The sequence below is a fragment of the Cryptomeria japonica genome, chromosome 6 (assembly GCF_030272615.1).
Source record: "Cryptomeria japonica chromosome 6, Sugi_1.0, whole genome shotgun sequence".
NCBI classification, from domain to species: Eukaryota; Viridiplantae; Streptophyta; class Pinopsida; order Cupressales; family Cupressaceae; genus Cryptomeria; species Cryptomeria japonica.
The window spans coordinates 544,125,650-544,142,442 of record NC_081410.1 but is presented as its reverse complement, the minus strand read 5'-3'; the positions used below and the strand labels follow the sequence as shown (position 1 = coordinate 544,142,442).

At 35.0% G+C, this 16,793-nt stretch overlaps 1 protein-coding gene across 1 annotated transcript; it reads right to left on the bottom strand.

The window, feature by feature from the left end:
- Positions 1-3,708: 3,708 nt before the first annotated feature.
- Positions 3,709-5,121, bottom strand: LOC131876685 (L-type lectin-domain containing receptor kinase VIII.1-like). Its single transcript, XM_059222141.1, has one exon. The coding sequence runs from the start codon at positions 4,918-4,920 to the stop codon at positions 3,709-3,711; it is 1,212 nt and encodes a 403-aa protein (XP_059078124.1). The 5' UTR covers positions 4,921-5,121.
- Between the last annotated feature and the right edge of the window lie 11,672 nt (positions 5,122-16,793).

Sequence of the window (16,793 nt, the reverse complement as noted above, 5' to 3'; positions counted from 1 at the left end):
TATCCTTCCATATACATCTAGTACTACTATTCCCACATGTAGTACTACTATGTTACATCTAATTTGCACATTGTTGACACACAAATATTGATAAAAAAATTACCAATATATGTACATGTTTAGCACCATTGGGAGAAATTGAAAAATATGGCATAAACAACAAGCTTATGACTAATGGATTTATAATTAAATGCTCTAGTTCTTCTATAAAAAAGGTAGGCAATATTTTAAGGAGATTTTGTAGAAAACTAGTTTAGAGATAACTAATCTACCCACCTAAAAGGTCTTAGTTACATCGAAGAATTTTTAATCTTCTTTTGTTTTAATTTTAAATCTTAATTCTTGTACCTTCAAATTATAGATAAATGGCATTTTGTGTGATTATAGTTTTAAGTAGGCTAATGTTTTAGTTTAGTAAACTATACCATAGAACCAAAGTTATTTACATTGAGTTTTTCACTACATCCCATGTCCTTTGACTATTACAAGTTCATTGCATCTTGAAATTGCTCAAGTTATAATCAATTTTATCTATATCACCCTAGATCAAAAAGGTTACATATATTAAGGATATAATAAATTCATTGTCATTAAACATTACAAAAAAAAGCATAGTTATATTTTTTCTGCGTTTTATGTTACAATTAAATTTAAGAACTCATTTCAATATGTATTGTTTTATTTTCTTTGAAAGCCTTTTTTAACAAAATATATTGTTAGATTACTTACTATTTGAGATGTTAATTGGAAGAATATTTAATATATGACTTTATGAAAGGGTCAATTTATAAAAATGATCATTTCTTTATGAGAACCCCAATGATCATCCAACTAAAAATGCACTATGTTTACATTTATTCTTAACTCATCCTCAATTGACTAAAAATAAAATAAAAAATCAAACAATATGTATGAAATTAAGCACTTCATCTATTTTGAAGGTGACCTATACATTTACTACTATTTGTCCTCAAATAATTGAATAAAAGAAACATTCCAAACAATCATTCACCACCATCATTGCTTCATATACCTTTGCGTAATCCCCAAATTTATCAATTCTAATCTATGCATATGATACTATAATTCTATATCACATTACTATGAATAAATGTGTGGACAACGAAGCTCATCAAGACAGAAAGGACATTTTTAGGAAATATTGTTTAAAGAAGAAAGCTATTTCAAAAAAATGAAACTGCTCTGTGAGTCACTTTCGTATCTTCTTACTGTGCCCTACAAGGAAAGAGACTGATATGGGGGGCCCTCTTAAAAGGACGGAACCAAAAAACTATGAAGTGTTGCAGAGTAATGAAGAAATTTGGGATCTCTTCCATAATGTAGGTCTAACCCCTTATTTTCTTGCCATGAAAGGGTAGAACATGGCCTTGTTTGCAAGATTCTGTAACTCATGGCAGAATGGTACGGTTACCATGGGAAGTATATCTTATGTGGTGTCGCTGGAGTTTATCATAGAGGTCACGAGACTGAAAAATGAAGGGGAAAAAGTTGAGAGGCAAAGTAATGGGTACTACAAGGCTTACATGAAGAAATTCTTCGAATAGGGTGAACGACCAGTTGCTATTGAAAATGGGTATGGTCGCTCTGCTCTCCCTAAACCCTACCCAATTAAAGCTATGAGATTTCCACAATCCATTTTGTATACTAGTTTATTTTTTGTGGATTTGATTGTGTGTAATTTTTTCCCATTGTTAATTATTTCATTATGAAATATTTTATCTTGGAAGGGCGCTACACTACTATTCTAGTGTATCACTTTCCAATTCTAAATCATATTAGGCATGGAGAAAGGGTTAATTTGCCTTTTCTATTTTCGTCCTTAGAATCTTGTATTGAAAATGGGGCTAATCTGCCAATTCATCAAGGCTTAATTTACCTCATGTATAAATTTTGTTTTGACCATTCCCCAAACTCTAGCCATTTGCTATCCCTCCCTAACATTGTTGAGAAAAAGAAGAAGAAACAGGGTTCCTCAACCAAGATTGAATTAATTGAATCCAAACCTCTTTGCTCGTTAGACTCTACTCTCCCGGTTAAATCCAAGGATAGGAAAGCCCCAATGTTACAGGAAATGGAACCTCTTGAGGTAGCCCTTCTTAATATCAACTTGGATAAAAGAAAAATGGAAACCCCAAAGAACAACCCTGCCAAAGTCAAAAAGACTGAAAAAGACTCGGTAAGGAAGAATATAACTATTGACCTAGACCTACATGACTCTGAAAATGAGGAGGAGAAGTTTCTGTAGAAAGAAAGAAAAGTGGGGAGCTCAGGGGAGAGAAGGTCGGCTAGACTCCATGAAAAGGAGAAGAAAAGCATGACGAAGACAAAAGAGTTGGTGGCAAATCTCGAGGATGTCTTTAATTTGGGGGAAACTAAAGAGATATCCACTGATAATCCGGAGGATGACGATTTGTAGACTGAAGAAGAGGATCAAGATGAGCAATTTAAAAAAGAAATGGAGGATGAGACTAAAATGGAGGAGGATTCTAAAAATCCAGACCAAAGCCCTTTGCCCCTCAACTGCATGGATGAGGAAGATATAGTCCCTTGTTCACAAGAAATGCCGCAAGACAAACAGATGAGCAGTAATATGGAGGATCAAATAAAGGAGCTCAAAGAGCGTTATCTCAACCTAAAAGAGAGGAATGAATCTTTTAAGAAAAAGTTTGATGACCTGTGCGAGGCTTTTAGTTCTCTTTGTCATATTACTAATGGTGTAATGAACAAGGGAGTCATGGGAGTGGTGTTTGGATAGGGTAAAATAAAGAAGAAAACCAGGAAGATGGTAAAGGAGGGGAAGAAAGTGGAAGGCACTGAAGGCAAGAATGAGGAACAGGAGGACACTTGGGAGACCTAGATCAACGAACTTTAGTGCAACTGGAATTTGATCAGTAATGACTAGGAAGTCCTCTAGTTAAGTGGATTACTAGATATATAAAGTTTATAGTTTTTATGCTTTGTTGGGCCTGCGTGCCTCTTAAAACTGACTATATTTTGATGTTGACTGCTACTCTTATGTTTAATTCTAGAAAGATTAGTATCTCTGTTAGTATGATAGGTAGATGGTGTTAGAGTTAGCATGTTTAGCTATAGAGACATGTTAATTTTCGATCATTTTTTATGGTAGGCTGTTATTAGTATTGTTTGGCTGGCTGTAGCCAGAATTTTTGTTGTTGTTTTGAGACATTGCTGTTCTAAGGTTCAGGACCTTCTCCCTGCTAATATAATAAAAAACATTATATTAAATATCAAAATTATTTTAATTTTATTCCAGATAAAATAGAAAAATCTGTAAATGTTTATTATATATACATATATATTTACAATAATGCAAACACTAACCACTACATTACATTTGTTAACAAACTGAAAATCACAAAACTAATGTTCAACAGAAACGAACGGCTAGCGCAATCTGCAACACAATCTACAATCTGTTTTATCCGTGTTTTTGTATAACAAACAATTGCAGCTGTTGCTTGTTTTATTGTAGGCTAATGAAGGTCAACAGTTCACAGAAGTTCTATATTTTGTAATTTCTTTCATTTGTAAATAAATGACTGTTTTTGCAAGTTTTCTTCCTATTTTCCAACCAGATCTTACTGTGCTGTGCAGGATTAGATAACATTTTACACAAACACTACAAAGGAAAAGACAGTAAAATTTTGGCAACCTATGGGTGCCTCTCTATCTACCACTATGTAGCGTGGAAGACGTAATGGATCCCCTGCTACTCTCGCCCATGAGACCATACGATGCGGCATCTCCCCTTGTATTTGGAGACAAGGTGAACTGAGAACTGGCAGGTCGAACCGTTGGTAAAGCAACATAGATCGCCAGGGGCCTGGTGAGAGGCAGCTGCGGCAGCTCCTCATCTGGGTTCATGAGCACTTGGATGGCTTGTCTGATAGAAGGACGTAACTGTGGATCAGGATGCGAGCACGCTAAACCCAAGATCAATACTCTTTTTATCTGCTCTTCATCATGATCAGGCCCTTCCAATTTGGGATCCACACACTGAAAAACTCTCTCCTCGCTGTAAAGCCCCCAAATCCAGTCCACCAAATTTCGTTCAGCCAATCGGGACTCGCGCTCCACCACTCGCCTACCCGCGGCCACCTCCAAAAGCACGATCCCAAAACTGAACACATCTGATTCTGCGGTGGCCTTGCCCGTGTAGCTGCACTCGGGCGCAACGTACCCGGGCGTACCCGCCAGCAGTGTCATCACGCCCGGATTATGATCGTCGTGCTCGATAAGCCGGGCCAGACCAAAGTCCCCCAGGCGGGCGTTGAATTTCCGGTCGAGCATTACATTGCTGGGCTTCACGTCTCGGTGAATGACTCTCTGCTCCCATTCTTCGTGCAGGTACAGCAAAGCCGAGGCCAGGCCGCACAAAATCCTGTGGCGCCGCGACCAATTTAAGGCCGGGTCCCTGGTTCTGTCGTAAAGAAACTTGTCCAAGCTTCCGTTGGGCATGCAATCGTAAACCAGAAGAAGCTCGTCACGCTCGTGGCACCAGCCCTGAAGCTGCACCAGATTCCGGTGGCGGAGGCGGCCGATGGTGTTGATTTCTGAGATGAATTCCCTTTCACCCTGCTTTGACCTGTCGGAAATTCTCTTCACCGCCACCAACGCCACGTCTTCGTTGCCGCCGGCGTTGAAGTTTCCTCTGTAGACGCTTCCGAACCCGCCGGTTCCTAGAAGTTCCGCTTCGCTGAAGTTGTTGGTGGCGGCGGCTAGTTGACTGTACGAGAATCGTTGAGGCGCGTTATGGATTATTGCCAGCTCTTCGACGAAGCTTCCTCGGCCAAGAGTTATAGTAGCCTGGTTTTTCCTTTTCAATCTCTTAACCGCAAACCACGAGGTTATTAATCCAACCGTAACCAGTCCGACCATAATTGAGCCCACCAAAACGCCGACTTTGACCCCGCCGTTGGATCCTAGCGGTGTTCCCACCGGGGACAAATTCAGAGAAGACTCCGGCAACACCACGGACCTGAAATTCCAGTTGAGAATTCTTTGTATTTCGAATGAATTCCCGGTTGTTGCAGAAAATCCCACGTACGCCAATCTTGGAACAATTTTTTCGAGCTGCACCGTGCGATTGAGAAGGCTTACGTAGGCCGAACTACTGTTTGCATAGCGCGCATAGATTTGCAGGGATTTAGCCCACCCGTCGTAGTCGACCCGGACTTGTATTGCTCGCGCAGCCTGGATATCCATGCCGTGCTCTTCCATACTAGCAGTTGCGTTGGATTTGATGCCCTGGATGTCGATGCCCACATGATTGACGTCGACTGGGTCAAATTCATTATGGAATGTGTCGAATTCGATGGCAAGCTGGCCGGTCGTGTTTCCGTCCGTGGACTGGTTGAAGAGGCCGAGGAATGCCCCGCTGCTCTTTGCTATAAAGCTTTTTTTGTTTTCTGATACAATGATGAAGGCAATACCGTCGCCATTGAAATTCCTGACGGCTGTGATGTTTTTCACGAAGATGGTGAAGGCGGTGGTGAAACTCGCCGGCCACATCGTGATCTGCTTGCGGTACAGAACCCTTCCGATAGACTGGAGAAGATAAGCCGTTTCGTTTATAGATGAAACGTTTATAGTGGGGTTTAAATCTGGCGTTAGATTGATATAACCATATTCAGCAGAAAAGTTAGCGTCCCCCATGTATATGAGCTGCTGGCTGTTGTTTTGCGTAAAGTTGGCAAAGGAAAATTTAGTGCTGCTGCCATTAGACTGCTGTGCAGAGCAAATAAAAACTGGAAGCAGGCATATCAAAGCACAAATTTGATTTTTCAACATTATCATCCTTGTAATATCTAGTAATCGGATCTCCCAGCCTTTACAGTTAAACCACTCCAGATAGATAATCAATTGTTCAGAAATCCGTTGGTTTTGGCTCACATTACATGTGGTTTGTCATGTTCTTCAGACTTGACTTTGAATGGCCAAAATGTTTGCCGCTTAGTTCAATCTTCGATTATGACTCTTTTGGAAAATTAGATGTAGTTTATACTATTATTCATTGTGGACTTTTGAATTCGTTGGAAACTTAGATGTAGTTTAATACTATTCGTTGGTAGTTATACTATTCTTCATCCTAGAATTTGAATGATTCAAAATTGGCAAATATTCGTTCTCCTTTGCCTTTCAAGATTGGAATTTCACGTTTTCCATGTAGCGAGTAGCTCTCCGTGACATTAAATTGAAAACTACTATATGTTTGTATGGAAAGAAAATTCCTCTCTTTAATTCTATAATGCTTCCATCTCTTTAAAGTAATCGAAATGATCAAATCTACTTAATATTGAATTAGATGTAAATGAAAAATTTAGTATTAATATAATTATTGAGGGATGAGATATTTACAAGTTTGATTTTGTTATTGATTAGTTTATTTATTATAATAAGAGATTAAAAATAAGATTTAAAATATAAATTATAGATTTAAAAGATGTGATAGAGTTGTATTAGAATTTGTGATGTTGTAAACAAGATTATATCTTGTAATCTATTTTACTATTAGACCTATATTGAAACAACTTTCATAATAGAACAATATAATAGATAACATGTTGCAAATACTTGATAATATTATGTCATTTTGAGGGGGATACCTCTAGTAGTCCACAAGAAGAATGCAATACTTCACATGATGATAATAGCTAGGTTTCGTTCACACCTCAAATTTGTGTGTCTAAATTTCCCTTTATTGTGCTCCATAAGTAATGTATTTGGCCCTATCCACCTTGTGTTGGAGAAATATTTTGTTGGGTCCCCTATATTGAGTAATTGTCTAAATATATTCATTCAAAGTGTTTTATCATATATCCTTAGTAAAATTTGTTATAACATGCTTTTGTGGTATATGTCATGTAATTTCACTTTTCTTTGTGTGACTTTGCAAATTTTGGGGTTTCGAGGTTTCTCAGACCATCATCCCCAACAAGATCATCTTTCCCCTAAGTTCATTTTCTTTTAAGTCCAATATTATGACTTTAGTCACCCACATATCCTTTCTTCAACTGTTGACTTGTCTACCCAAAGTTCAACTTTGCAAAATTTGGGGTTTAAAGGTCCCTCATATCGTCATACCTGTCATGCTCAACATACTCAACATGCCATCCATCACAACTAATAAAACTAATTCTACTCTAAGATTATTTTACTTGAAATCCAATATTATGAGTTTAGTAACCCATACATCCTTTCCTCAATTATCAACTTTCTTTTCCAAAATAGGTATATTGTGAGTTTAGTAACCTATGCCTCTTTGCTACATGCTTTTCACACCATCAGATGCCTCTCTTTCTTATGGATGCACGCTAAGAAGAGGGAAAATGGAGCAAAGGTGGGTAGAGAGTATTTCCACATTGAATAGAGACAAGAAAGAAGTGTCAAATTGAAGAATATTTCTACTTTTCCTTTTGCCAAACAAAAGAAGGTTCCACATTACATAGGAACAACCAATGTAGCAATAGAATAATATACCAAAACATATACACCTTAAGGAAACATTGATTTTTAATTTAGGCACCAAAATATTATCAATGAGATATCAAATTTTTTAAAACCCATGCCAAAAATAGAGTCATTTTCAAGTTTCTAGAAGGAAATATTACAAAATAAAACAAAAAATTAACCTTATGAAGAATATAATAGAAAGATGAATAGGATAGGTTTCAAAATACTTGCAAATGCTTTGAAAATTCACAGATTCAAATGCTAACAAGAGTAAAATCATGCCAAATAATAGCAATTTCTAGCATATTAACTATAGTTTCACAAATTATACTCAGTGTATTTATGCCATTTTTGCATTGATCCTGGTACACTTACAAAAAAATTCATGATCGATATTTTATCATTCTAACATCATATTTTCTAAAGATGAAGCATTAATAGCCCTTTGTCCAATTTTGGTATTGGTTTGGTCAAACCGAAGTGTAGTGCATAGATGTCTATGTGGTGAGCAAACATTCTAAAAAGATTCTAGACTCAAATAGGTATATTCTAGATCAAGCTTCTTTTGACATGTCTTTCTTCACTTAGGCACATTTGGAATGGATATTCCTACCTATTTTGAGCAACAAAACTCATCTTTTCTCGAGCTCATTTTTCATAATCACACTATTTGATCTCTTACTCTCACATTCATAGTGAAGCTCTATCAAAATCTACATGATATCATAGTATCCAAGTCTTCTCTTAAGCACAACCATATTGTCATCTCAAGTGAGGGGTCTTTGTTGTGTAACACTCTTCTATCCCTCTTATCTCTTGTATCTATTATATTACAATACAATATTATTTTAATCAAATATTTAAATATAATTATTATCTATTTTCATTTAATCATTTTTAAATTTTATCTCTAGTAATAGGGGCTGTCCTCCATTAAGTAGGGTTTTTTTTTTTTTTTTTTGTCACACAATCTATTATTCTATCAATCTATCTATCTGCCTGTCTGTGAGGTTGGGAACACCGAAACGAGGGTTTTACTATGGAAAACCCCTATACAACCCCCAACATTTTTTACATATCTATGTGTGTAGGTGGCAAGTAGATTGAAGGGACATGAAGATCTTTCTAGGATGTTTATGGAGTTTTCTAGTTTCTATCCATATAGACAATAGCATGTCATGCAAATGTCCTTGCAACATGATAACATCCAAGACCAAGACCTTCCCAGTTACAAGCTAAATTTTTTTTGCTATAAGCTTATACTTCCATTAGAATTTATTTTTTATCTTCTCGCATGCTTTAGTTATTTAGCATTTTTGCTTTAGAAGAATAGTTTAGTATAGTTAGATTTCCTTTTTCTTATTGATCATCCTAGCTCACAAGAATTCTAGTAAGGTTTAAGGTAGCATAGAGTCATTTTCTCCTTGATATCTCATCATATCTATTATAGCAAATCCCTTGCTCTACATTAACATAGGTTGATGTGAATAGCATAGTAAATTGTCTTTACAAACAACCAACTTGACTCAATTTTTACAAGTTCAAAGTCAAATTTATGAGATACTATAGGATGGTCCCTAAATGCAGAGCCAAAATTTTGATCAAACCAAAATACTTGCAAATTTTTCTAAATCCAACAAATATTTGTGAATTTTTTATATATATATTTTTTTCAAATTTCACATATCTATAAATGGAGTTCAAACTTACATGGTTGTTTCCAAATAACTATAAATTTCTTGTAAATATTTGAAAATATTTGATAACTTTGTATATTTGAACACAATTTAGGTTAAATTTTGTAACTAATATCCAAAATACATAGTATTTGCAAATAATAGTGAAAATTTACAAATATTGTCCAAACACAATAGTTTACTAGGATCAATCAAAATATACCAAATATTTGAAAAGATCTCATCAAACTTTACAAATATATGTTGAATTTGAACAATGAAGCCAAAATTGCAACCCTCACTCCAACTCTTCATGAAGAACTTACTTGCAAAAATAATCACATCTCCATTGCACTAGGAAAAGACTCTCATTTCATGCAATATTTGACTAGGAAGCTAGGCAAATCAAAACAAAAAAGAGACACAATAGAAAACAAATGAAGATGATTGTCTAGAATGAGTGAGTGAAAATGTGTAGGAAGGGGTACATATATAGGAAAGTTATTGTACCCACCACCATACCTACCTTGCCACATAAGCAAGATGACACATAGGCAACCACCTTAGCACCTAAGTAGGATTAAAACACCAACCATTATAAGTGGATAATTAATTCACATTTAACTAAATAATAAAATATTATTTAATTAAATAGATAAATGAAAATTATGACGATGTGATAAATTAGAATATGGGGTAAATAGATGCAATAAATTAATTAATTATATTGTAATTGGATGCAATTAATTATTAGTGGATGATTTGATAATAAAATAATGAATGAAAATCTAAAATAAGGGCCAATAAGAGGGATATATTTAGTATCTACAATATGCATGACTCCTCCTTGCACACATGTATAACTCAACATTCAAAGCACTTGAATGTATACAAACTTCACTTTGCATGCAAAGTGCCTAGACATGCACAACTCTATCATTGACTTGAGATAACTTCAACAAATGGGGTGTACAAAATAACATAATCAAACGCACATAAATAATTATATGAAAAATAATTAATTATGTTAGAAATTTTCAAATTTTGAGACACCTTATTCCTAACAATTTATGCCCTCAAACCTAGAGGAGATTGAAATATTAAAATAAGTTTGTTGAAGTATGAAAGTGTTGGAAGAAAATCATCTAGACTTGCTAAGGTTGTTGTGTATGACAAAGGGGTTATATGTTGTGATAGTAGGGTTGAGTGTAGGGTCAATAATATAACCTCAAACTCTCATATTTTAGAGTTTGAGAAAGAATGACAAGAAAGTTGTTTTGAGGAACCTAAATTTTTTGGCTACCTTGATCAAAATGAGGAAGATGAGACAAAATAAATTGAGATGTTGTCTAAGGATTTTGATAATATCTATATGAAGAGGGATGGCATGGAGTTTATTCATTATGAAAATGCTAGTCAAAATGAACATTTTGATGAATCTATGGCACCCTTGAGGATCTCAAGGTGATTAAATTACTTCAAATAAAAGAAAGACAAAAGAAAAATGTGTGATAGCTACAGAGAAATTTTGGACAACCTGTACAACATAATGAAGTAGTTCCAGTATCTCTTCTTTCATTGTAGCTATCCTATATTTTATTCTTCATTATATTTTATTTGTATCTAATGTTTTAATAGACTTTTATGATCTATAAGAGATTGGAACCCTTCCCCACCTTATATAATAAAAATGATAGAACCAAAGATCTATATATTTAGTAGGCATTTATAAATGTCTCAATTTATAATCAATTTTATCTATACATCCTTATACTATCTTAGATAACAAAGGCTACATATACTAAGCATATAACAGTTTCAATATCATTAAAATATATAACAAATAAAATACTTAGTTATATTTATACATTTTAAGTGACAATTATATAAGCACTCATTTTACTATGTATAATTTTATTTTTAACATTTTGTTTGCAGATCTATCTTTTTTGTGAAGTTGCAGGTCGGATTTGCGACGACTCTGATTTATTGCGCGTCTGTGACTAATATTTTTGCGTTTGCGTTCTAATTTCGCGTATGTGATCTCTTTTATCACGTTTGTGTTTTTTTGTTTATTTTTGCAGGTCTTAGATCCCGAAATCGCATGTATGAATTATGTTATTGCGCCTATGATCGAAAATCAGGTCTAGGTTGGATATTTTCTAATTTTGAAATTTTCTGTTTGTTTTAAGTGCTATTTTTTTCCGAAATCGCATCTGTGACTCATATTTCCACGTTTATGACAAGAAAGTGCGTCTGTGTTTCTTGCTTTCGCATCTATGTCCAGATTTTGTTTTGCAGGTTCCATATCTCCGAATCACGTCTACGTCTTATATTTCTACATCTGTGTTCGAAAGTCACATCTGCATTCAGTATAACTGCGTTTTTATTTTTTAGCTTTCATTATCTTTTCATTTTAGGGTTTCTCTATTGGGTTTTGACCTAATCCCTTAATTGGACTAACGAAGTGGTGCATCTCTTTTGAAAAGGAGAAAATATCTTATTGTAGAAGGGCCCCCTTTGACATTTGGATTTGATTTGATCTTGTGTAGATTCCTCTTCAGGTTCTTTATAAAGCATTTTGTGGAGATCTTCTTCTTCCATCTCACCCTATTTGTAGAATATTGTTGGATCCCATTTTATAGTAATAGTGGATAGTTTTTTAGAGGGATGTGGTCATCCATAATCTTTAGGAGAATCCATTATTTATCTTAAATACATGGTTTGATTCAAAGTATATTCTCCCATGCCATTGTCCTTGTATTTTCCTTTAATCTCAACTTGTTTTGATGTAGAAGGTTTTAATGATTCTCAATCCACATATGTTGATGATGGAGTTACTTCTCTATTAATTGGTATTATTATTTATGATCCTGGTCATAGGTTATTAAAATATATGATCATATTTGGGTCACCTTTTATTGTTACTTCCACTCCATTGTAAGGGAATTTAATACATTGATGATATGTTGATGGTACTGCTCTCATCTCATGAATCCATGGGCGTCCCAAAAGTATGTTGTATGTGAGATCTAAATCAAGGACTTGACAAACCACATCCCTCGTGATTGGCTCAATTCTTAGAGGTAAGGTGACTGTTCCCTTGGATGAGAGTTCTTCGTCATCATATGATTTAATGGTGATCTTGCTCTTTGAATTCACAATTTGTTCAGAATATCCTAGTTGTTTAATAGTATTCAATGTACAAATGTTCAGACCTGCTCCTCTGTCTATCAAGACTCGTTTGATGCAGTTTTTATAGAGAAAAGCCTCAATATAGAGGGGTGCATTGTGTGGTTGGCATATGGATACATCATCTGCTTTTGTGAATGTAAGGAAATGTGGAGTAGAAAGGTACCCCACCATGGCTTGAAATTGGTCAACGTTCATATTAGTGGGTATGGAGGTTTCTCTCAAGGTTTTATCAAGAATGGCTTTATGTGAAGGGGATATACGTAAGAATTCAAGAATGGAAATGAGGGCGGGTGTCTTCGCTAATTGATCTAGAAGATCATACTCATTTTTGGTAGATGATGAGGCTGTGGTCTTCGGTGGAACACCTTGAAAGGTGACTTTACCTCGATGGGTTATGACATTACATTCAAAGGTTTCATCTTTAGAGGATGAGGAAGATGGTCCAATGCCTTTTAAAACAACTTTACTCCTTTGGGTAGAACCTTCAGGAGTTTTGTCCTTTATAATAATGGTAGAAACATAATTTTTTGTTGAAATGTGGTTAATGGTAGAACCATAATAATAGGACATCTTAGCACAATTGGCTTGATTATCTGTTTTGGCTTTTCCTTTATCATGTTTAGGGAATGGTTCCTTAAACACCGCATGTTTCTCATTGGAGGTATGACCATCAACTTCTATGTTGCCCTTGTCGATAAGATCTTGTATAACATCCTTCAATCTGTGACAATCGCCAGTTGTATGTCCTTTGCTTTTGTGATATTCACAATACTCATCATCATTCCACCATGCAGGTTTTACTTTTGGTACATAAGGTGGATTATCTAGTAGTGTTATGAGCTTGTTTTCAACCAATTTCTTGAATGTTGTCTCAATTGGCTCTCTCAATGGAGTGTATTTACTTCGACACTTTGATGGCCTTTGTGTGTTCACTTGATTGTTCACATCGGATGAACTTGCTCCAGGGAAAGTCATTTTAGGTTCTACAACATTTGCATCCACTACCCCATCATTGACTATGTTCTTATTATTGTTCCAAAAGCGGGGATTTGTCTTTCCCATTTGATTCCTTTTTATTCTCTTTGAATATCTCAATGAAGCCTTGTTCAATAAGGAATTTCTCAATTGCCAATCCCTTTTCTATGACTTATTTAAAAGTAGATAAACAAGATTTTCTTAGTTCATATCCAATATCCTTGTTGACATTCTGAGTGAACATTTCTACTATTTATTTTTGTGGGATATCACAAGAGCATAGACTAGCAATACCTCTCCATTGCTGTAAAAATGAAGTAAAGGACTCCCCATTTTTTATGTTTTGTATTGCACAAATTAGTTACTGACACATTTGTTTCAATGTTGTATGAGAAGTGTTGTATGAAAGCTTCTACCAGATCACTCCATGACTTCACTCCAGGCGGGAGTTGGGAGAACCATTTCATGGCTTGTCCACCTAAGCTTTGTGGGAACAATCTCATCAAGTATATTTCTTCTCTTGGTACCTCAATGCAAGCTATGAAAAATTCTCTTATATGTGCCTTAGGATCTCCTTTGCCTTTATATTTGTCAAATTTTGGTGTCACAAAATGTGGAGGAAATGGAGGAATTGGAACACTTCTATCAAATAGATAAGGACATATGTCTTTCATTGCGTACTCTTGCTTTTATGTATTCATGTCCACCATTTTCTTTTGTAAATCCTTAATCTGTTGCTGCAAGTCATTCTTGGGCCCAAAAAACCAGAGAAACTCATGATTATGACACAAAAAATCTCCTAGGACATTGAGGTGATGAAATTCAATCACGAACAAAGGATTGATAAGGTGGAGCAATCCATGGTAGAGATTAAGAAAAATCTCAAGAACCTGGTCGACATAAGTAAAGAAGCCATGAACAATAGTATTGAGGGGCTTGAAAAGATTAATGCCATGGTTATTGATTATAGATCCTACCATAGCAAACTAGTGAAAGATCTTGGAGGAGATGATATGGCTGCTGGAGATAAGAAAACCACTAGACCCAGTTCCAGAAGAGCAGAAGCAACAACAAGGGTACCTCTAGATTCATTATGGAGGAGTTGGAGGAAATAAAAAAGATTTCCATCCAAAAGAACAAGGATTTGGTGCTCTCTCTTAACTGAGAGCTTTCTCTTTTGTTTTATCTTGTTTGTCTACGCTTCCTTTATTTTCGTGACTGCTCGGGGTTGCTACCATGTTTTATTGTTGTTTCATGTTTGTTTGGTTGATGGCCAGCTATTGTAAATCTTTTGGTTTCGAGTCCATGTAAAACCCACTTATCTTTATCAAAAATAGTCTTTCTTCTTCTTTCAAGAAAAAAACTATACTCTTTTCTCTTCACAGAAAAGTAATAGCAATTGGAAATAAATAACAACAAATATAGAAATGAGACTTTTTTGTAAGATTTTCGGAACATAAAGGGAAGCAAAGTTTCCATTAAGGCACAAAGACCTCCGTCACCTCCTCAGGATGGGAAAACAGAAAGAAATCTCAAAGTCTTCAACTATCTATTCCCCTATAAACCTTTTTAGATGATTTTCTACTAACTAAGAACAATATATAGCAGCTCAAAGTCTAACTACATGATGTACTTCACCTTACATGCACAAGTCTTAAAAATAGACATAGCACAAAGTCTACAAGATATCTTCCTACTTTATATTTCCACAATAGTTTCAGATATGATAAGTAGCTCAAAGTCTGTAAGACCAAACTTGAAAACCAAACATATAACTCTAAATAGAATTAGCAGCTCAAAGTCTGCAAGATTGAATTTAAATCCCTCTTTCATAATAGAACAAAACTCACAATCAACTCTAGAAAATGTCATCACATAACAACTTGAATTACCACAAAGTCTCAACACAACTTGCCTCTTTTAATGAAAGCAATCTAATTTACATCTAAGCTCAAAGTCTTAGAGTGCACATACAAACTGGCAGAATTTTGTTGCATTGCCACAAGATAAAGATCACAATAGACCCCCTCAAGTATTTATAGGAGAGCAGTTGTGAAGAGGTCAATCTAGGATCTAACCCTAAACTACTCTTTATTCATAAAAAAACTTAAAATTTCAATCTCTAAGCATATTTTATACAATATATAAGCAACATCGAATATATCATAATAATGCACATGAATAATACAATATCCAATACTAAGAAGTTCTTATTTCCTACTTAGGCTTCCAAATTTCCTTAAGAATATACAAGAAGATGCATCCGTCGATCTTTAGTCTGAGTCGCTTCCTTCTGTCTTTTGAATGCAGACGAGAACAAGAATCAGGCACTTTTTCCGCCCAACCTTGAAGCTTACGCTTCCCCGAAATTCTTGGTCAATCAAGAATACACGACCCTACACGAATTGGTTTAACCAAAGAATTCGAAAGCAAAAGGGAATCTGGTGCATGCCTAGATAATATATGCATTTTCATTTTTCCTAGTTCAATCTAAGAAACAAGCATTCGCTATCATACTAGGATGTGGTAGAGAGTATAAATAAGGAATTTCCATCTTTTTCTATGGATAATTCAAACAATAACTCAACCGAGTATATGCCATGCATAGCAAAATAATAGTTGGAAAAAGCAACTATTCTCCCTAAAGCATCCACATTCGGCACCCGTCTCGAAAGGTAAATTTTTCCAACTCAAGCTTAACCCTAGCTTGATTCCCTCAAACACAAATTCTTTTGAGAATACAATCTTTCCTTTAAAACAAAAATAGAGATATCATTTTTGTTGCTTACTAATCATTACTTGTCTAATATATCTATCGAAGACAATCTTTCATTTTTTCGAAAACGATAAACGTTTATAAGCAATAATCTTAAAATCATTCTTTCATCTAAAATAAAGTACATACAATAGAAGGTGTTAAACATGTATGAAATTAATCTCATATGTAACCAAAAGTACGCAAACACATTCTAAAAATAGAATTAAAACTAATTATTTTTGTGCAAAATACGATATTAACAACATCTTTTCTCTAAATTCTTTTCTTCTATTCCACAATGGTTTACAAAGAATTTCAAATACGATATTAATAATTGATACCCATTTGGACGTACATATCTATTATCTAAACTTCCATTTCTACACATTCTATACCAAATTTAACAAATAAAATAAAACATAAACAAAGGATTCTAACCTCTTGGAAACTTAGAGTGGATTGTAAGCTTTTGAACTTGTCGGTCTTTGTCAAATGATTCCACACCTTGATCACAAGTCTCTCTTTCTCTCCAACTATTCTTATCTCTATCCAACTATCTCTCTATCGCTTAATCTCCACGATATTATCCAACTATTTTTCCTCTATATCAAACTATTCTTCCTCTCTATCAAACTATTCTTCCTCTCTATCAAACTATTCTAACCCTCCCTTCAAGAAATTATCGCTCTTCTAAT

Excerpts from the sequence above, each read along its gene's own strand:
- LOC131876685 (XM_059222141.1), bottom strand. The coding sequence starts at position 4,920 with ATGGTCGGACTGGTTACGGTTGGATTAATAACCTCGTGGTTTGCGGTT.